This window comes from Nerophis lumbriciformis, linkage group LG01 (assembly GCF_033978685.3).
Source record: "Nerophis lumbriciformis linkage group LG01, RoL_Nlum_v2.1, whole genome shotgun sequence".
Classification (NCBI taxonomy): Eukaryota; Metazoa; Chordata; class Actinopteri; order Syngnathiformes; family Syngnathidae; genus Nerophis; species Nerophis lumbriciformis.
Genome location: NC_084548.2, coordinates 58133736 through 58156701, shown reverse-complemented (window position 1 = coordinate 58156701; position 22966 = coordinate 58133736). Strand labels below are relative to the sequence as shown.

The 22966-nt window shown below is 38.0% G+C and overlaps 1 protein-coding gene across 2 annotated transcripts in view; it reads left to right on the top strand.

The window, feature by feature from the left end:
* prkcz (protein kinase C, zeta) overlaps nt 1-22966 on the top strand; it is a 194308-nt gene that overhangs the window by 126912 nt on the left and 44430 nt on the right. For both annotated transcript variants that reach the window (XM_061988001.1, XM_061987991.1), the window contains exons 12-14: nt 3233-3368; nt 8355-8442; nt 8526-8645. In XM_061988001.1, the coding sequence (XP_061843985.1) occupies nt 3233-3368; nt 8355-8442; nt 8526-8645 (344 nt within the window). The remainder of the gene's footprint in view (nt 1-3232; nt 3369-8354; nt 8443-8525; nt 8646-22966) is intronic.

The following is a 22966-nucleotide window of genomic DNA, read 5'->3' as shown; positions in this document are numbered from 1 at the left end:
ATGTTAAAATGCTAGCATAAAACATGTGCATGCTAATATTGAAGGAGTTAGCATACTTGTATGATGGTCCTAACCATCATACATAACTTTTAAGTTTAAAAGATCCAATTTAGCTTAACAGCTAGCATTAAATGTTAGCATGGTAACATCAGCATGCTAATATAGAAGAAGTTAGCATACTTGTATGAATGCGCCAATTACCAAAATCCATGATTTTTAGGTCTAAACATAAAGTTATCTAAAATGTTTGTATAAAAGGTTATTTTGTTAATGTTAGCTTGATAATGAAGGATGAGTTAGCGTAATTCTAAGATGGCGAAAAGTGCCAAAAACCATAATTTTTTTTTTTAGATTTAAATGAACAAAATTTGTTAAAATGCTAGCATAAAACATGTGCATGCTAATATTGAAGGAGTTAGCATACTTGTATGATGGTCCCACGTATCAAAACCCATGTTTTTTTTAGGTTTAAAGGATCCAATTGAGCTAAAAGGCTAACATAGAATGTTAGCATGCTAACATTAGCATTCTAACATAGAAGAAGTCAGCATACTTGTATGATGATGCCAATTACCAAAATCCATGATTTTTAGTTTTTTTTTATTGATTGATTGAAACTTTTATTAGTAGATTGCATAGTACAGTACATATTCCGTACAATTGACCACTAAATGGTAACACCCGAATACGTTTTTCAACTTGTTTAAGTCGGGGTCCATGTTAATCAATTCATGGTAGTTTTATGGTAGGTTTAAATATAACATTTGCAGAAATGTGTGTATAAAAGGTTATTTTGTTAATGTTAGCATGCTAAAGTTGGACGAGTTAGCATAATTCCAAGATGGCGAAAAGTGCCAAAAAACATTATTTTTTGGTTTAAATGAACAAAATTAGTTAAAATGCTAGCATAAAACGTTTGTGTGCTAATATTGAAGAAGTTAGCATACTTGTACGATGGTGCCGAGTACTAAAAACCATGGTTTTTAGGTTTAAAAGATCCAATTTCGTTAAAAAGCTAGCATAAAACGTTAGCATGCTCATATAGAAGAAGTTAACATATTAGTATAATGGCGCTCAGTATCAAAAAAACATGTTTTTTAGGGTTTAAACAGTCAAAATTAGCTAAGAAGCTCGCATAAAACGTTAGCATGCTAAAATAAGAGAAGTGAACATACTTTTAAGATGGTTCCAAGTATCAAATTAAATGGTTTTTAGGTTTAAACATATACAAGTAGCTAAAATGTTTGCATGAAATATTATGCTAATGTTAGCATGCTAACATAGAATGAGTTAGCATAGTTCTAAGATGGTGGCAAGTATAAACTAATTTTTTTTTCTAGGTTTAAGCGAACATTTACTAAACTGCTAGCATAAAATGTAAGCATGTTTTTTTTAAAGAAGTTAGCATATTTGTATGATGGGGCCAAGTATCAAAAGCCATAATTTTTAGCTTCAAACGAACAGCTAAAATGCTAGCATAAAACTTTAGCATGCTAACATAGAAAAAGTGAACATAAGATGGTGGTTTTAATATGGTGCCAAGTACAAAAAGTATATTTCCTATTTGTGGCCACTGTAACAATACACACAGTTTGAACAGTAACACTGTGTTTGAATATTTAATTAAATTATTCTTATATAGCGGTATAGCTCAGTTGGTAGAGCGGCCGTGCCAGCAACTTGAGGGTTGCAGGTTCGATCCCTGCTTACGCCACCTTAGTTACTGCCGTTGTGTCCTTGGGCAAGACACTTTACCCACCTGCTCCCAGTGCCACCCACACTGGTTTAAATGTAACTTAGATATTGGGTTTCACTATGTAAAGCGCTTTGAGTCATTAGAGAAAAGTGCTATATAAATATAATTCACTTCACTTCACTTCACTTATGTGTACCACGAGATGGAGCCCACGTACCATACATACCAGCGGGGTCTAAACTGAGGGCCGCACTCTGAAAAATCAAAGCATGCGGGGGCCATTTTGATATTTTTCCGTCATAAAAATGTTTATAAAAAAAGTCATATGTTTATAAATGTTTTTATTCAATGCTTAAATCTCTACATCACTTTCAGGTCTATTTGTTGATACTAAGTGGGGGAGGGGGGTTTATGTTTTTTGCCAATTTTGTCCAAACCCTGTTTTTTTGTGGCAAAAACACAAAATATGCAATAACATTTTTTAAAGAAGTCATACTTTTTTTTTTTTTACTTTCAACACTTAAGTCTCGAGAACAGGGTTCCCCAAACTTTTTAACCCGGGGGCCATATTGGGTTTAAAAAATGGGCTATGTGTATATATATATATATATATATATATATATATATATATATATATATATATATATATATATATATATATATATATATATATCCATCCATCCATCCATTTTCTATCGCTTGTCCTGTTCAGAGTCGCGGGGGGTGCTGGAGCCTATCTATATATGTATGTATGTATATATATATATATATATATATATATGTATGTATATATAAATATAAATAAGAAAGATGCTCTTGTCCTTTCACTATTTTTTTCCCTCGTGCACCAATTGACTGAAAGAGCTTGACTTGATGAGTGATGACGTCACGTTATCAATGGGAAAATGCATTTTTAGACAATATGATTAGCCTGAGCGGCTAGGAGACCCCGAGAGTAACAAGCGGTAGAAAATGAATGGGTTAGAAAAGACAGATTAAAAAACTTATAATAAAAGAAAAAAACAATTTTTTTTACTCGGGACTACCCGCCAAATTTTGGATGCTGGCGGCCCGTATCTGGCCCACGGGCCGTAGTTTGGGGACCACTGCTCTATCCATGGATTATACATTTTTATAATTTTGTTCATGTCTGCTTTGTTTTTTAAGCCTTTTTTGTAAAAAAAAAAGTTAGTTTTTTATATTGCAAAGACACAAAATATGCAATATTTCCCCCCCAAAATAACCGGAAATAGAATTTCTGATGTGAAGTAATCACTCAATAATTCATAACATTGATTGGAGCAATGACAGTTTAAAAAAAAAACAACTTTGTGTTATTAAAACAACATTGCAATTTTTCTTATTACATGTCACCTGTTTGCTCTTTTATTCCACTTATTTATTTATTTGTGGTTGTATTTTACATGTTGCAGGCCCTAAATGGCCCCCAGGCCGCACTTTGGTCCCCCCTGCTGTATACAGTCTCTTCCTCAGGAATAATAGCTCCTAAAAAGTGTTTTTTTTGTTTCATGACAGATTTTATGCTGCTGAAATCTGTCTGGCTCTCAACTTCCTGCACGAGAAGGGCATCATCTACCGAGACCTGAAGCTGGACAATGTCCTCCTGGACCAGCAGGGACACATCAAGCTCACAGACTATGGCATGTGTAAGGTGAGGAGCATGGCACTGCAGACTAATAGGCTAATTGCACTTATCCTAATGTCCAGGCTATAAAGCGTACCAATGTTTAAGCCACACCCACCACATTTTAGAAGGAAAATATTTGTACATATTAGCCACACCGGATGTTTATTAACATACGTTAATTGTTTTGTCTGTCAAAAATTTAATACATTTACTGTATTTTCCGGACTATAGAGCGCACCGGTATATAGCCCTAAATCACAAGTTTAATTAAGGTATGTAAATAAACATTTACAAAATTTATAGCCGCAACCACTAGTGTTCAGAAAAAAAAACATTGTTCCCATATATAAGCCGCACCCACTAGAGTTCAGGGAAAAAACATTGTTTCCATATATAAGCCGCACCCACTAGACTTCAGGGAAAAATAATTGTTTCCATATATTAGCCGCACCGCACTATAAGCCGCAGATATATACGGTGTGAATAGTTATTTACACGGAAATATTTTGTGAATGTTTATTTACTTACCTTAATTGTTTCCAAATGTTGTCTGTAACATGGCAGTAAAACGGCTGTTCAAACAAAACAGAAGTCATCGTCATGGACCCACTAGCAGACTCAATAACTCCATCCATCCATTTTCTACTTCTTGTCCCTTTCGGGGTCGTGGGGGATGCTGGAGCCTATCTCAGCTGCATTCTCATTTTGGTAAATTTACAAAACTGAAACGATACAAAAAGAATGCCATTGTAAGTTAATAACACTAACACAGACACGTGTTAGCATATTGGCTAATGATAACAACGCTTAAGTGGCTTCCTGAACAATTTAATTGAATAGTCGTGGCGTAAGTCTATTCCAGACGGTTAATAATAAATAAGTTAGTGTTTTCATATCCACCATTGTTCTCTTTTTGACTCAATTCACTTGATCAAACCTTTTCTAACATTCCACACTACTAAATACTACAAGTACCATATTTTCTTCACTATTTTCTGCGTTTTGTAAGTCACATCAGCTAAATTTCAGGGGAAAATACAATTGTTTTCATATATTAGCCGCACCGGAATATAAATGGTAAATGGTTATACTTGTATAGCGCTTTTCCACCTTCTTTTTTTTTAAGGAACTCAAAACGCTTTGACACTATTTCCACATTCACCCATTCACATACACATTCATACACTGATGGCGGGAGCTGCCATGCAAGGCACTAGCCAGGACCCATCAGGAGCAAGGGTGAAGTGTCTTGCTCAAGGACACAACGGACGTGACTAGGATGGTAGAAGGTGGGGATTGAACCAGTAACCCTCAGATTGCTGGCACGGCCACTCTCCCAACTTCGCCACGCCGTCCCAAGGCGCAGATATATACCTTATGAAATTAGTTATTTACATAGAAATTATCTATAGATGTTTATTTACATACCTTAGTTGTTTCCAAACGGTGTCTGTAACACGTCAGTAAAACGGCTGATCGAACAAAACAGAAGTCATTGTCTTGGACCCACTAACAAGCTATCTCGCCAATCAGCTAAACAGACTCAATAACTCCAAAGTGACGTTTTGGTGAATTTGCAAAACTGAAACAGTACAAAAAGAATGCCATTGTAAGTTAATAATACTAACACAGAAACGTGTTAGCATATTAGCTAAAGCTAACAACGCTAGCTTCATTACATTACGCTAGCGTGCACAAATATGCATGAAAACACTCCTACGGACATGACACAATTAATTGTTTTAGTTATATTGTAAAACTTACAAACATTGCCTGGAGTGATGAATGAAGAAAACAAACGAGCACAAAAGCTATGGAGGGCGAGAAGGCGGGACAGCACTTTTACTACCGGTTGAAAGCTCAGTCTCAACAGGAGGGCACTGCCGCACTCTTTCAAAAGATGGCGCCATAGCACAAACAATAACACACATTTTCAATATCTTTGCTTGTTTGCATAATGGCCATAATAACAGCACCGTTTTATAAGACGCAGGCTTCATAGCGCAGCAAAAATGTAGCGGCTTACAGTCCGGAATTTACTGTAGTTTTATAAAGTTAGTTTCAACCCCATGAAGTCAATAATTAGTTTCTAGTGCATGAGTGTGAGTATGTGGCCCCTAAGTGATATTGAAGAATGTGTGTGTGTGTGTGTGTGTGTGTGTGTGTGTGTGTGTGTGTGTACAATATAGATCAGGGGTCTCAGACACGCGGCCCGCTAGCGTGCCGTGATGTCACTGCCTTTAGCGCCCTCTACAACCTGTTTAAACAGCGTGCCAGCCCAGTCACATGTTGTACAAACCCCGTTTCCATATGAGTTGGGAAATTGTGTTAGATGTAAATATAAACGGAATACAATGATTTGCAAATCATTTTCAACCCACATTTAGTTGAATATGCTACAAAGACAACATATTTGATGTTCAAACTGATAAACAATTTTTTTTTTGCAAATAATCATTAACTTTAGAATTTGATACCAGTAACACGTGACAAAGAAGTTGGGAAAGGTGGCAATAAATACTGATAAAGTTGAGGAATGCTCATCAAACACTTATTGGGAACATCCCACAGGTGAACAGGCAAATTGGGAACAGGTGGGTGCCATGATTGGGTATAAAAGTAGATTCCATGAAATGCTCAGTCATTCACAACCAAGGATGGGCCGAGGGTCACCACTTTGTTAACAAATGCGTGAGCAAATTGTTGAACAGTTTAAGAAAAAACATTCTCAACCAGCTATTGCAAGGAATTTAGGGATTTCACCATCTACGGTCCGTAATATCATCAAAGGGTTCAGAGAATCTGGAGAAATCACTGCACGTAAGCAGCTAAGCCCGTGACCTTCGATCCCTCAGGCTGTACTGCATCAACAAGCGACATCAGTGTGTAAAGGATATCACCACATGGGCTCAGGAACACTTCAGAAACCCACTGTCAGTAACTACAGTTGGTCGCTACATCTGTAAGTGCAAGTTAAAACTCTCTTATGCAGGGCGAAAACCGTTTATCAACAACACGCAGAAACGCCGTCGGCTTCACTGGGCCTGAGCTCATCTAAGATGGACTGATACAAAGTGGAAAAGTGTTCTGTGGTCTGACGAGTCCACATTTCAAATTGTTTTTGGAAACTGTGGACGTCGTGTCCTCCGGACCAAAGAGGAAAAGAACCATCCGGATTGTTATAGGCGCAAAGTTGAAAAGCCAGCATCTGTGATGGTATGGGAGTGTATTAGTGCCCAAGACATGGGTAACTTACACATCTGTGAAGGCGCCATTAATGCTGAAAGGTACATACAGGTTTTGGAGCAACATATGTTGCCATCCAAGCAACGTTACCATGGACGCCCCTGCTTATTTCAGCAAGACAATGCCAAGCCACGTGTTACATTAACCTGGCTTCATAATAAAAGAGTGCTGGTACTAGACTGGCCTGCCTGTAGTCCAGACCTGTCTCCCATTGAAAATGTGTGGCGCATTATGAAGCCTAAAATACCACAACGGAGACCCCTGGACTGTTGAACAACTTAAGCTGTACATCAAGCAAGAATGGGAAATAATTCCACCTGAGAAGCTTAAAAAATGTGTCTCCTCAGTTCCCAAACGTTTACTGAGTGTTGTTAAAAGGAAAGGCCATGTAACACAGTGGTGAACATGCCATTTCCCAACTACTTTGGCACGTGTTGCAGCCATGAAATTCTAAGTTAATTATTATTTGCAAAAAAAAAAGAAGTTTATGAGTTTAGACATCAAATATCTTGTCTTTGTAGTGCATTCAATTGAATATGGATTGAAAAGGATTTGCAAATCATTGTATTCCATTTATATTTACATCTAACACAATTTCCCAACTCATATGGAAACAGGGTTTGTATTTGGCTTCTGTACACACACGTAAGTGACTGCAAGACATACTTGGTCAACAGCCACACAGGTCACACTGAGGGTGGCCGTATGAACAACTTTAACACGGTTACAAATATGCGCCACACTGTGAACCCACACCAAACAAGAATGACAAACACATTTCGGGAGAACATCCGCACCGTAACACAACATAACACAACAGAACAAATACCCAGAATCCCATGCAGCCCTAACTCTTCCAGGCTGCAATATACACCCCCGCTACCACCAAACCCCGCCCACCCACACATCAACCCCTCCCTCCTCCGTGCGTCGGTTGAGGTGGGCGGGGTTGGGGCAGGGGGTTATGTGTTACAGTGTTAAAGTTGTTTATACGGCCACCCTCAGTGTGACCTGTATGGCTGTTGATCAAGTATGTCTTGCAGTCACTTACGTGTGTCTGCAGAAGCCGCATACAACATGTGACTGGGCCGGCACGCTGTTTGTATGGTGAAAAAGCAGACGCGACGACAGGTTGTAGAGGACGTTAAAGGCAGTGCTATCATGGACGCCCTTAATATTATTGTTCGGGTGAAAATCGGGACAAATTCGGGGGAATGGTTGCCCCGGGAGATTGTCGGGAGGGACACTGAAATTCGGGAGTCTCCCGGAAAAATTGGGAGGGTTGGCAAGTATGTTGCTAGGGCGGGATAGCCATTCAAAAAAGGTGAGTTCATTAAATAGTGCATGTTAGATTTTTTTAAGAAATCTTTTCTTGCGGCCCAGCCTCACCCAGTTTCTGCATCCAGTGGCCCCCAGGTAAATTGAGTTTGAGACCCCTGTTATAGATAATTCAAAAAGTTCTGGACAGATTTTAATGAACCTTTTAGGAAACGTCCAAAATGGGAGAAGCCCGCCTCCACTCACACACACAAAGATAGTGGACGACTCTCAAGAGAGTTCACTCCATTTATTTCATTCCGCTATTAATAACTCAAAAAGTCATGGTCACATTTTCATGAACTTTTCAGGAAACGTCCAAAATGGTATCAGGAAGGCGTGATTCCATTCTTTTTCGCTCTTGGGATGTCTGCTCTCTCCTTCTACTTAACATAATGGATCAGCATTCTGTCTGATTCCTTACTTTGAATGATGTATTCTGCCCAGGAGGGGATCAGACCAGGGGACACCACCAGTACCTTCTGCGGAACGCCCAACTACATTGCCCCAGAAATCCTCAGAGGAGAAGACTACGGTGAGCAAGTCACCACATCAGACTGAGTCCCAGCGTGCATCATCCGGGGACACGTCTGACTTTGTCTTGTGGACCGTATTCAGGTTTCAGCGTGGACTGGTGGGCGCTCGGCGTGCTCATGTTCGAGATGATGGCCGGCAGGTCGCCCTTTGACATCATCACCGACAATCCTGACATGAACACCGAGGAGTACCTCTTTCAAGGTGAGAGGTTTATAGGGAAGGTTTATAATCTTACAGTGTTCACGTCTCGATCATTGAGGGCCACGTCGCAGTTATGGCCGCCCTCAGAGAGCCACATTGAATAATGTATAAATACACAGTAGGGCTGTCAACAAAATAGATTTTTGACTGAATCGCAATTCTTATTTGTAATCAATTAAAAAAATTAAATAACATTTGAAAAATGTATGATGGCGCTCAGTATCAAAAAACCTGTTTTTTAGGGTTTAAACAATCACAATTAGCTAAAATGCTAGCATAAAACATTAGCATGCTAAATTAGGAGAAAATTACATATTTTTAAGATGGTGCTAAGTACCAAAATTCTGGGTTTTTAGGGTTTAACCAGTGTTGGGACAACGCGTTACTGTAACGCCGTTAGTTTCGGCGGTAACTAGTAATCTAACGCGTTATTTTTTTATATTCAGTAACTCAGTTACCGTTACTACATGATGCGTTACTGCGTTATTTTACGTTACTTTTTATGTAGTATAAAGTGTGTTTTATCGGAGGGCTGCTGTGTCATCGTTCTGATTCTTCTTGTGTCACAAGCCGGAGAAGAGAGAGAGACATGCGCTCTGTGTGTGAGTGTGGGTGTGAGTGTGGGGGGCGTGTCTGATCATGGCGGAGCCAGAAGTCGAGTTTGCTAACATGGAGATATTTTCACTACTTTTCTTTTGTCGAGCACAAAGAAAAGAACATTTTAGTTAAATGTAAATTGTGCTTTGGATCAAAGATCCCATCTACTGCCCAAAACAGCAATTCAAATCTGCTGAAACAAGCTACATAGCAACATGCTTCGACGAAGCTAGTAAAGAGAGACAGAGACTCTGATGCCACTTTACCTGCACCACCACCACTTCAGGATTAACTCTGCCTCTGCTCATTCACCGCTGAAGGTACACACACTCTGTCAATCAATGTTCCCTCTAATTTTTCATGTGTGTGAGCAAACGCAAAAACTCCCTGAGCATTGAGTGGAGCCCATGTGAGCAACATCAGATGTGCACACTGTGGCTACACCAGCAGCACACCTGTCCCAAACATGACTAAATAACAAGTTCAATCTCCATCCATCCATCCATTTTCTACCGCTTGTCCCTTTCGGGGTCGCTGGAGCCTATCTCAGCTGCATTCGGGCGGAAGGCTGCGTACACCCTGGACAAGTCCCCACCCATCGCAGGGCCAACACAGATAGACAGACAACATTCTCTTATTATTATAATCAAATGACAGCAGTCATTTCCATTTCTAATATAAGTGTTTAGGCCCACTTACAATGACAATAACAACAAATATTGTTTTTCATGAACTGTGTACTTGTATTGTTTGTCTGGGTGGAGGTCCTGCTTTGGAAATAGTTTGTACCCCTTTCAGACATTGCATTTAGTTCCCATTAAAACATTCACATGTTTCACAATGAGATGTAAGCAGGGGATCATGTGTACATTCCTGCAACTTCCTGTTTGTAAAAAATATATTTTTATTAGTATGTATTTAATATATTAACAGCATTTAATGATTAATATTTATAAATTAAGATTCCTAATAAATGACACTAGAATAGGCACACATTTGATTGGTAAATCATAGAGTAACGACCTGGAATGACACTTTATGTGTGGTGTTGGAGTTGTCCGACTTTTTGTGTGGCTGTAAACGCATCACTGGTTAAGTGCCATATGTGCATGTGTTGGCGCAAGTGAGAAAGAGCGAGCGGCTGCTGCTGATATAACAGTGATGTGTTTATGGCCGACAATAAAGAGTTTTGCTCAGTAAAGTGATGGATGGAATTCATGTCCTCAAAGCGTCTCGACAGACGTATTATTATATTTGAACAATAATGACGAAAATGGTTTTCTCTGTCGTGTCCGTGTCGTGTCGAAAATTGTTATGCGCTTATTTTTTTATTTGATTTTGTGCGTGTCATAGATTTGTCGTGCGCAGAGGACGCTTGAGCAGTGCGCAATTGCACAGGCGCGCTCCTTAGAGGGAACGTTGCTGTCAATTCTCTTATATACTCTTTCATTTTAGACTTCTAGAGTGTTTGATTATCACATCACTCTAAATGTATGGACTATAAAGTTCACAAACATAAAGAGGGATGCTAGTGGGCCAGGCCAATCTTTCCTTATCTCTAAACTAAAACTGGGGAAATGTGTCGAGTGTTCTGGGCTTCAGACATGATTTTGTGTCAGAATTTCTTGAGGAAAAAATGCCTGGTTAGGCTTTGTGTATGTAGTGTGTGCCTTTCTTTCTTTACAGCTATGCTGTTATTATGCTGTTTGTTACTCATGTACGTTATGTTGCAGCTATTTAAAATAGTTTTGTCAATTTGTTCTGGCCAGAAACAAATTGGCCTTTGTAACATATCTTTGTCTTTGTGTGTTGTATGTCGACCACATTGCTTAGCAGAGTTCAGTGATACAAATGTATGTCAAGTTGATCAACACATTGTATTATTCTCCAGTGCAATAACAGTACTGAAATAAAGGCTAAAAGGGCATTAATTGGAGCTTTAAAAAAAAAAGAAGAAAAAAAGAAGTAACTAAATAGTTACTTTTCACAGTAACGCATTACTTTTTGGTGTAAGTAACTGAGTTAGTAACTGAGTTACTTTTGAAATGAAGTAACTAGTAACTATAACTAGTTACTGTTTTTCAGTAACTAACCCAACACTGGGTTTAACCAATCAAAACAAGCTAAGATGCTAGCATAAAATGTTAGCATGCTAAATTAGGAGAAGTGAACATACTTTTAAAATGGTGCCAAGTACCAACATTTAGGGTTTTTAGGGTTTAAACAATCAAAATTAGCCGAGATCCTAGCATAAAACGTTAGCATGCTAAATTAGGAGAAGTGGACATAGTTCTAAGATGGCGCCAAGTATAAAAAAACCATGCTTTCTTTTTAGGTTCAACCAAACAAAATTAGCTAAAATGTTAGCATGTTAACTTTAGCATGCTAAATTAGGAGAAATTTACATATTTTTAGGATGGTGCTAAGTACCAAAATTCAGGGTTTTTAGGGTTTAAACAATCAAAATTAGCCAAGATGCTAGCATAAAATGTTAACATGCTAAATTAGGAGAAGTGGACATAGTTCTAAGATGGCGCCAAGTATAAAAAAAACATGATTTCTTTTTAGGTTCAACCAAACATAATTAGCTAAAATGTTAGCATGTTAACATTAGCATGCTAATAAAGAAGTTGGCATACTTGTATGATGATGATTTTACAGTAAAAAACTGACAGTTCAGTCACCCAAATTTTACCGTAAAAATTCTTTTTTTTTTACAATATTGGAAAAACACTATACTGCAAAATCTGCGGTTCCTGTTTTTACGGTGTATCACCCTAAAGAGAACAATTATACCACGTTTTTTGGTTTTCTCACGGTAAAATTCTGGCGACTCAGCAACCAATTTTGTACCGCAAAAATCAATCTTACACCGTACAATTTGATGATTCACTTGCTTTAAATGAATGAGTCAAGCAGATATTTAGGTATTAATTCTGATTTTAACAAAACATGTTGAGAATGTATGATAATATATTTGTTGAAATATTAGATAAAGTTTCTTGCAGTACATGTATTTCGGTCCAATCAAAAATGTAACACATTTCCCGTATTTTCCAGACTATAGAGTGCACCGGTATATAAGCCACACCCACAACATTTTAGGGGAGATTTTTTCCCATCTATTAGCCGCACAGGACTATAAGCCGCAGATATATACGTTGTGAAATGGGTTATTTACACAGAAATATTTTGTAAATGTTTATTTACATACCTTAATTGTTTCCATTTCCGAAGGCGTCGGAGGGGGGCGAGCCTTCCTGCGTCAGTCCGGCAAACTCTGTGACACAAGGGCATATTTCAGAAGCCAGGGTTTTCCCCTTAACGTAATTGAATGTGACGCGCCGGAACGGCATTTTTATTATTGCCACACCTTAAAAATATTTGTTTTTACTTCAAAACCAATTAAAGTAATATATTGTAGCCCCCAAAATAAATCACACAGAGTCTGACGCTATTTTTATTTTTAATTACAAATCTTATGATAAAAACGGCACAATTCCAACAGGTTTTACCTCCCGTGCTTCCCCGGACACACAACAACACTTCATTATTCTCAGCCAATCACCTTTCAGGCACGGACGGTGTGTTTGCAAACATGGGAAAAACTAACATCGAATCCAATCCACACAAACATAAAACATTAACATTAGCTGGTCGTGAATTGATATTAGTAGACTATTATTTGCACACTATCAACAAGTGATGTACCGAAAACTTGACCACCAAAAAAAGACTTTGATCACTGAAAACAGTGCTGTTGAACCCGGATGTAAACAAAACACACGCCATTGTCTGGAGCGTTGTTTGCATGTCTGTGATGTGGATGTCATTTTTATATATATTGCCGATATACAGTCGTGGTCAAAAGTTTATATACACTTGTGAAGGACATAATGTCGTGGCTGTCTTGAGTTTCCAATAATTTCTACAACTCTTACTTTTTTGTGATAGAGTGATTGGAGCACATACTTGTTTGTCACAAAAAACATTCATGAAGTTTGGTTCTTTTATGAATTTATTATGGGTCTACTGAAAATGTGACCAAATCTGCTGTGTTTTTTTGTGACAAACAAGTATGTGCTCCAATCACTCTATCACAAAAAATAAGAGTTGTAGAAATTAATGGAAACTCAAGACAGCCATTTCATTTATTTTATTTTATTCTTGTTCTTTACAAGTGTATGCAAACTTTTGACCACGACTGTACCCGCATACAGCCATCTCCAAAATGTGCAAATATTAAGAGGACAGTGGGGCCCTTTAAGAAAAGAAAGTGAAACTAGAGCCACAGCGCCAAGCAAGTGTGACGTCATGCTCGCCTCTTTAGTTAGGGACATGGAGGGGCAGAAGTAGAGTCTCTAAACACGAGTACAGTCTATAATAACACCAGAAGAAGATGCTAGATTTGTTGCTAATTGTTTTTAATTTTTTTTAAAAGTCATTAAAAGTCGGGAAACACTTGAAAAAATCTTTAAATTGTAACTTGTGCGAAAAGCAGCAACAATTGAAAATATGGCAAAACAATTTAAAAACTTTTAATACTACTACATGAGGCAATTCCTAAAGGAATTGAGTGTGAATGCTCCAATGCTGGCCCTGCGATGAGGTGGCGACTTGTCCAGGGTGTACACCGCCTTCCGCCCGATTGTAGCTGAGATAGGCTCCAGCGCCCCCGCGACCCCAAAGGGAATAAGCGGTAGAAAATGGATGGATGGATGGATGCTCCAATGCTGAAGTTGAACTGAAATGCTAACAGAATGTACCGTATTTTTCGGATTATAAGTCGCAGATTTTTTCATAGTTTGGCCGTGGGTGCGACGTACAGTATACTACGGAGCGACTTATGTGTGAAATTACTAACACATTACCGTAAAATATCAAATAATAATATTTATCTCATTCGCGTAAGAGACGAAGCAAATGGCAGCAATCGTCACACACATGTCAGCAATCGTCACACACACGTCAACCAATAAGAATTCGGCGGGGGAGGGTCATGGCAGAAGTGCATTGTGGGTCATGGGATGCTAACTGCTATATGCTACTGCCGTAGCTATTAAAATGGATCACATTAACATTGGCGGTAACTTATAAAAACTGAGAAGGACTGAACAAAAATGGCACCGAAAAGAAGAAGGGAAGAAGAAAGGACATACCAGAGGCGACACCGGGGAGGAAGATTTCATCGGATTTAGCGATCGGGAGTGACAGATTGTTTGGTAAACGTATAGCATGTTCTATATGTTATAGTTTGAATGACTCTTGCCATGATGTGTTGCGTTAACATACCAGGCATGTTCTCAGTTGGTTATTTGTGCGTTATATAACGTACACTTATTCAGCCTGTTGTTCACTATTCTTTATTTATTTTAAATTGCCTTTCAAATGTCTATTCTTGGTGTTGGATTTTATCTAATACATTTCCCCCAAAAATGCGACTTATACTCCAGTGCAACGTATATATGTTTTTTTCCTTCTTTATTGTGCATTTTCGGCCAGTGCGACGTATACTCCGGAGCGACTTATAGTCCGAAAAATACGGTAGTATGAATTTAAGAATAGTTTGAATTTTGGAATGGTTTGAATGTTGAAGCGTTTGAATTTGCAGGAAAACTGGAATTTGGTTTGGAACTTGGGAAAGTGTTGGTTTGAATGTTCAGGATGAGTGGAATATGTTGATGTTGGAATGGTTTAAATAGGTCGAGAAATGTGGGAATTGTGCAACTTGGAAAAATGTCCCATTCATTTCAATAGGAACTTCCTAGAATTTTGGGAAAAGCGGGAGATTTTTGAAAATGATTAGGCTGAATGAATGTCCTGAATGAGCTGAATTGGTTGGTGTTGGAATTGTTTAAATCAGTCAAGAAATGTGGAATTAGTAAAAATAAAAAAAAATTGAGAAATTATATAATGGAATTCCTGGAATTTCGGTAAAACCGGGAATGTTTCCAGTTCCTAAACCAACTTGTTTTTTTGTCCTGACTAAGAGGAATGTTTTGATGGTGGAACAGTTGAAATGGGATAAAAAATGTTAAAGAAGTAGTCAGACGAAAAAGGTTGGAAATAGGGTTAGAAAAAAAAACAGGAATTCCTGAAAATTTGTTGATTGTGGAAAAATAGTAGTTTGAATGTCTAGGATGAGTTGAATGTGTTAAAGGTGGAATGGTTTGAATGGGTTGAAGAATGTGGGATTTGTGGAAGTTTAAAAAATGGCCAATTCATTTTGAATGGAGAAAATGAAAAAAAAAAAGGAATTATGGAAAATCCTGTAATTTTTTTTTTTTATAGTTGTTGAAGTAGAGCACACAATTACCAAACAGGCTGAATATTTTGAAGTTGGAATGGTTGTGGAACTTTGAAGAATGTTCCATTGATTTCAATGGGAATTTCCAAAAATTTGGGAATTTTGGGAAAAGCGGGATTATTTTTGAAAATGGTAGGGCTAAATAGGGCTTTGGAAAACCGGGAATTCTGGAAAACCCTGGAATTTTCTTGAACTTGGAAAAAGAGTAGTTTGAATTTCCAGAATGGTGGAATGTGTTGAAGGTGGAATGGTTTGAATAGGTTGAAAAATGTGAAAATGGTGGAAGTTTGAAAAAAAGCCACTTCATTTTGAATGGGAAAAATGTCACGGAATTTGTCAAGGGAAAGCCCGCGATTCCTGAATAGGCTGAACAGTTTGAAATTGGAACAGTTTTAATCGGATGTGGAAGGTAGAGTGTGCCAAAATCTGGAGAAGAAGTTGAATAAATAGATTAATTCATTTATTTATTATCTATAACAGATTTATTTTAAATGTATGCATACATTTTTTCTATAGCCTTTTTAAAGAAAATCATATCAGCATAGCAAATTATGCAAAATACTCAATGAGGTCATTGTGACCACGCCCACACCGCCACAGGTATCTTGGCAGTTTAGGGCAGTGGTGCCCAACCACCGGGCTGCGGCCCGGTACCGGTCCGTGGATCGATTGGTACCGGGCCACACAAGAAATAAAAAAATAAAAATTATTTTATTTTTATTAAATCAACATAAAAAACACAAGATACACTTACAATTAGTGCACTAACCCAAAAACACCCCTCATTCACACTCATTCGCACAAAAGGGTTGTTTCTTTCTGTTATTAATATTTCTGGTTCCTACATTATATATCAATATAGATCAATACAGTCTGCAGGGATACAGTCCGTAAGCACACATGATTGTATTTTTTTATGACATATCTGCGGCTTATACAAAACCCAAAACCAGTGAAGTTGGCACGTTGTGTAAATTGTAAATAAAACAGAATACAACGATTTGCAAATCCTTTTCAACCTATATTCAATTGAATAGACTGCAAAGACAAGATACTTAATGTTCGAACTGGAAAACTTTGTTATTTTTTGCAAATATTAGCTCACTTGGAATTCAATGCCTGCAATATGTTTCAAAAAAGTTGGGACAAGCGGAAAAAAAGACTGGGAAAGTTGAGAAATGCTCATCAAACACATATTTGGAACATCCCACAGGTGAACAGGCTAATTGGGAACAGGTGGGTGCCATGATTGGGTACAAAAGCGGCTTCGATGAAATGCTCAGTCATTCAAGGATGGGGTGAGGGTCACCACTTTGAACAAATGTGTTAGCAAATTGTCCAACAGTTTAAGAACAACATTTCTCAACAAGCTATTGCAAGGAATTTAGGGATTTCACCATCAAGGTCTGTAATATCATCAAACGGTTCAAAGAATCTGGAGATATCACTGCTCGTAAGCGATGATATTACGGACCTTCGATCCCTCAGGCATCAAAAAGCGACATCAGTGTGTAAAGGATATCACTACATGGGCTCAGGAACACTTCAGAAAACCACTGTCAGTAACTACAGTTTGTCTCTACATCTGTAAGTGCAAGTTAAAACTTTACTATGCAAAGCAAAAGCCATTTATCAACAACACCCAGAAATGCTGCCGGCTTCGCTGGGCCCGAGCTCATTTAAGATGGACTGATGCAAAGTGGAAAAGTGTTTTGTGGTCTGACGAGTCCACATTTCAAATTGTTTTTGGAAACTGTGGACGTTGTGGTCCTCCGGAACAAAGAGGTAAATAACCATCCGGATTGTTCTGGGCGCAAAGTTCAAAAGTATATACCATATATATATATACTGTATATATCGTATGGGGGTGTATTAGTGCCCAAGGCATGGGTAACTTACACATCTTTGAAGGCGCCATTAATGTTGAAAGGTACATACAGGTTGTGGAGCAACATATGTTGCCATCCAAGCAACGTTATCATGGACGCTTGGATGCTTATTTCAAAAATTGGTCTCCTCAGTTCCCAAATGTTTACTGAGTGTTGTTAAAAGGAAAGGCCAAATAACACAGTGGTAAAAATGCCCCAGTGCGAACTTTTTTGCAATGTGTTGCTGCCATTAAATTCTAAGTTAATGATTATTTGCAAAAAAAAATAGTTTCTCAGTACGAACATGAAATATCTTGCCTTTGCAGTTTATTCAATTGAATATAAGTTTAAAAAGGATTTGCAAATCATTGTATTCTGTTCTTATTTACGATTTACACAACGTGCCAACTTCACTGGTTTTGGGTTTTGTAGTACGGTGCCGCTAATGTATGGAAAATATTTTTTTCCCCTCAAATTTTGCGGGTGTGGCTTATATTCGGGTGCTCTCTATAGTCCAGAAAACAGTTTAATCAGATTGGACTGTAAGAATCCTAAATTTGAGTTTGAGTTTATTTGGAACATGCATGCATACAACATGATACATCACAATTTCCAGTTTCTCTATTCAACTTGTTCAAAAAGGAGTAGGAAGAAGCAGAGTTTATTTAATCCTACCCCTTTTCCTTTACATAGCAGTTGCTAAAACTTTTGTTCACTTCCTGTACTCAATTTATTCACAATATACTCCATAAGTAATAACAATAAAAATAAATAAATAAATAAATAATAATTGGTGAAGTATTTCATATGGTGAGGTGAGTAAGATTATCAAGAAAATGAATGGATGGATGAAATAAATTCAGACTGTTTATCATTGTTCTTCTTCTTTGTACTTTGTAAACACTTTAAGTTTGAATAGTATCTTGAAGTGGATCATATTAGTACATCGTTTGATTTCTTTGCTTAATCCATTCCATAATTTAATTCCACATACTGATATACTGAAGGTCTTAAGTGTTGTACGTGCGTACAAATGTTATAAATTAAAAAAAATTATATTTCTCCTTGTGGTTAATAAAATATGTCACCCTTAAACCCTAAAGTACAATGTTGTCCTTGCGGCAAGCCAGTTTATCATAACATGATTTTGAAGCTTTCCTTTTTAAGAGGAGTCATGTGGTGAAATGTTTATTTTTAAATTCCTTTATGTGTTGCTGCTTCATCAGTGGAAGCGCTAAGCTTGCTTCCAGCAACATTGACTCAAGTTCGGGGCGTTGTTTGGTAACAAGAGATGCTCGGAGACAAATTATGCAGACAGCAACGTGACGGTTTGTTTGGTGCCAGTTAACGAAGAACACTCGTTCGTTTAGCCTCTTTTGTCGCATAACCGATATTTAGAGTGTGTGTGTGTGTGTGGGGGGGGGACAAATTAGGTTTAATGGAATGAAAATTAGCTTGGCGCTGCGTAGGACTTATGTCTGTGCCAATTCCGGCTTAGATGCTTCATTAAAATGCAGCAATCGCTAACAGGGTTCATTTTATTTCCCGCCATTGATAATCAACTTGGGTTAACTCACATTGAAGCAAAGCTTTAGTCTTCTCTTGCTGAATTCAGGGAACATTAAACCCGAAAAACCCATTTTTTTGTGACTTGGCACCAATGTTCCCTCTAATTTTTCATTTGTGTGAGCAAACGCAAAAACTCCCTGAGCATTTAGTGGAGCCCATGTGAGCAACATCAGACGTGCACACTGTGACTACACCAGCAGCACACCTGTCCCAAACCTGAATAATAACAAGTTCCATCTCCATCCATCCATCCATCCATTTTCTACCGCTTGTCCCTTTCGGGGTCGCTGGAGCCTATCTCAGCTGCATTCGGGCGGAAGGCGGGGTACTCCCTGGACAAGTCCCCACCTAATCGCAGGGCCAACACAGATAGACAGACAACATTATCTTATTATTATAATCAAATGACAGCAGTCATTTCCATTTCTAATATAAGTGTTTAGGCCCACTTACAATGACAATAACAAAAAATATTGTTTTTCATGAACTGTGTACTTGTATTGTTTGTCTGGGTGGAGGTCCTGCTTTGGAAATAATTTGTACCCCTTTCAGACATTGCATTTAGTTCCCATTAAAACATTCACATGTTGCACAATGCGATGTAAGCAGGGGATCATGTGTACATTCCTGCAACTTCCTGTTTGTAAAAAATATATTTTTATTAGTATTTATTTAATATACTAACAGCATTTCATGATTAATATTTATAAATTAAGATTCCTAATACAAACCCTGTTTCCATATGAGTTGGGAAATTGTGTTAGATGTAAATATAAACGGAATACAATGATTTGCAAATCCTTTTCAACCCATATTCAATTGAATGCACTACAAAGACAAGATATTCGATGTTCAAACTCATAAACTTAATTTTTTTTTTGCAAATAATAATTAACTTAGAATTTCATGGCTGCAACACGTGCTAAAGTAGTTGGGAAAGGGCATGTTCACCACTGTGTTACATCATCTTTTCTTTTAACAACACTCAATAAACGATTGGGAAATGAGGAAACTAATTGTTGAAGCTTTGAAAGTGGAATTCTTTCCCATTCTTGTTTTATGTAGAGCTTCAGTCGTTCAACAGTCCGGGGTCTCCGCTGTCGTTTTTTACGCTTCATAATGCGCCACACATTTTCGATGGGAGACAGGTCGACTGCAGGCGGGCCAGGAAAGTACCCGCACTCTTTTTTTTACGAAGCCACGCTGTTGTAACATGTGCTGAATGTGGCTTGGCATTGTCTTGCTGAAATAAGCAGGGGCGTCCATGAAAAAGACGGCGCTTAGATGGCAGCATATGTTGTTCCAAAACCTGTATGTACCTTTCAGCATTAATGGTGCCTTCACAGATGTGTAAGTTACCCATGCCTTGGGCACTTATGCACCCCCATACCATCACAGATGCTGGCTTTTGAACTTTGCGTCGATAACAGTCTGGATGGTTCGCTTCCCCTTTGGTCCGGATGACACGATGTCGAATATTTCCAAAAACAATTTGAAATGTGGACTCGTCAGACCACAGAACACTTTTTCACTTTGCATGAGTCCATCTTAGATGATCTCGGGCCCAGAGAAGCCGGCGCCGTTTCTGGATGTTGTTGATAAATGGCTTTCGCTTTGCATAGTAGAGCTTTAACTTGCACTTACAGATGTAGCGACAAACTGTATTTAGTGACAGTGGTTTTCTGAAGTGTTCCTGAGCCCACGTGGTGATATCCTTTAGAGATTGATGTCGGTTTTTGATACAGTGCCGTCTGAGGGATCGAAGGTCACGGTCATTCAATGTTGGTTTCCGGCCATGCCGCTTACGTGGAGTGATTTCTCCAGATTCTCTGAACCTTTTGATGATATTGTGGACCGTAGATGTTGAAATCCCTAAATTTCTTGCAATTGCACTTTGAGAAACGTTGTTCTTTAACTGTTTGACTATTTGCTTACGCAGTTGTGGACAAAGGGGTGTACCTCGCCCCATCCTTTCTTGTGAAAGACTGAGCATTTTTTGGGAAGCTGTTTTTATACCCACTCATGGCACCCACCTGTTCCCAATTAGCCTGCACACGTGGGATGTTCCAAATAAGTGTTTGATGAGCATTCCTCAACTTTATCAGTATTTATTGCCACCTTTCCCAACTTCTTTGTCACGTGTGTGTTGGCATCAAATTCTAAAGTTAATGATTATTTGCAAAAAAAAATGTGTTTTATCAGTTTGAACATCAAATATGTTGTCTTTGTAGCATATTCAACTGAATATGGGTTGAAAATGATTTGCAAATCATTGTATTCCGTTTATATTTACATCTAACACAATTTCCCAACTCATATGGAAAAGGGGTTTGTAAATGACACTAGAAAAAGCCCATATTTTATTGGTAAAATATAGTGTAACGACCTGGAATGACACTTTATGTGTGGTGTTGGAGTTGTCCGACTTTTTGTGTGGCTGTAAACGCATCACTGGCTAAGTGCCATATGTGCATGTGTCGGCGCACGTGAGAAAGAGCGAGCGGCTGCTGTTGTTATAACAAAGTTGCTTTTGGTCTGGTTTGTACTGCAGAAAATGACCAGTTCTGCTAGACATCATTTTTTTTACTAATGTTTTGGTGATGTGTTTATGGCCGACAATAAAGAGTTTTGCTCAGTAAAGTGATCGATGGAATTCATGTCCTCAAAGCGTCTCGACAGACGTTACAATATTTGAACAATGATGACGAAAACTGTTTTCTCTGTCGTGTCCGCGTTGTGTCGAAAATTGTTATGCGCTTATTTTTTTTATTTGATTTTGTGCGTGGCATGGATTTTCCGTTTGCAGAGGACGCTTGAGCAGTGCGCAATTGCACAGGCGCGCACCTTAGAGGGAACGTTGCTTGGCACCATCTTAAAAGTATGTTCACTTCTCCTAATTTAGTATGCTAACGTTGTATGCTTGCATCTCAGCTAATTTCGATTGTTTGAACCCTAAAAACCCTGAATTTTGGTACTTGTCACCATCTTAAAAGTATGTTCACTTCTCCTAATTTAGCATGCTAATGTTTTATGCTAGTATCTTTGCTCATTTTGATTGTTTAAACCCTAAAAACCCTGAATTTTGGTACTTGTCACCATCTTAAAAGTAGGTCCACTTCTCCTAATTTAGCATGCTAACGTTGTATGCTACTATCTTAGCTCATTTTGATTGTTTAAACCCTAAAAACCCTGAATTTTGGTACTTGTCACCATCTTAAAAGTAGGTCCACTTCTCCTAATTTAGCATGCTAACGTTGTATGCTACTATCTTAGCTCATTTTGATTGTTTAAACTCTAAAAACCCTGAATTGTTGATACTTGGCACCATCTTAAAAGTATGTTCACTTCTCCTAATTTAGCATGCTAATGTTTTATGCTAGTATCTTTGCTCATTTTGATTGTTTAAACCCTAAAAACCCTGAATTTTGGTACTTGTCACCATCTTAAAAGTAGGTCCACTTCTCCTAATTTAGCATGCTAACGTTGTATACTAGTATCTTAGCTCATTTTGATTGTTTAAACCCTAAAAACCCTGAATTTTGGTACTTGTCACCATCTTAAAAGTAGGTCCACTTCTCCTAATTTAGCATGCTAACGTTGTATGCTAGTATCTTAGCTCATTTTGATTGTTTAAACCCTAAAAACCCTGAATTGTTGGTACTTTTCACCATCTTAAAAGTATGTTCACTTCTCCTAATTTAGCATGCTAATGTTTTATGCTAGTATCTTAGCTCATTTTGATTGTTTAAACCCTAAAAACCCTGAATTGTTGGTACTTTTCACCATTTTAAAAGTATGTTCACTTCTCCTAATTTAGCATGCTAATGTTTTATGCTAGTATCTTAGCTCATTTTGATTGTTTAAACCCTGAAAACCCTGAATTGTTGGTACTTGGCACCATCTTAAAAGTATGTTCACTTCTCCTAATTTAGCATGCTAATGTTTTATGCTAGTATCTCAGCTCATTTTGATTGTTTAAA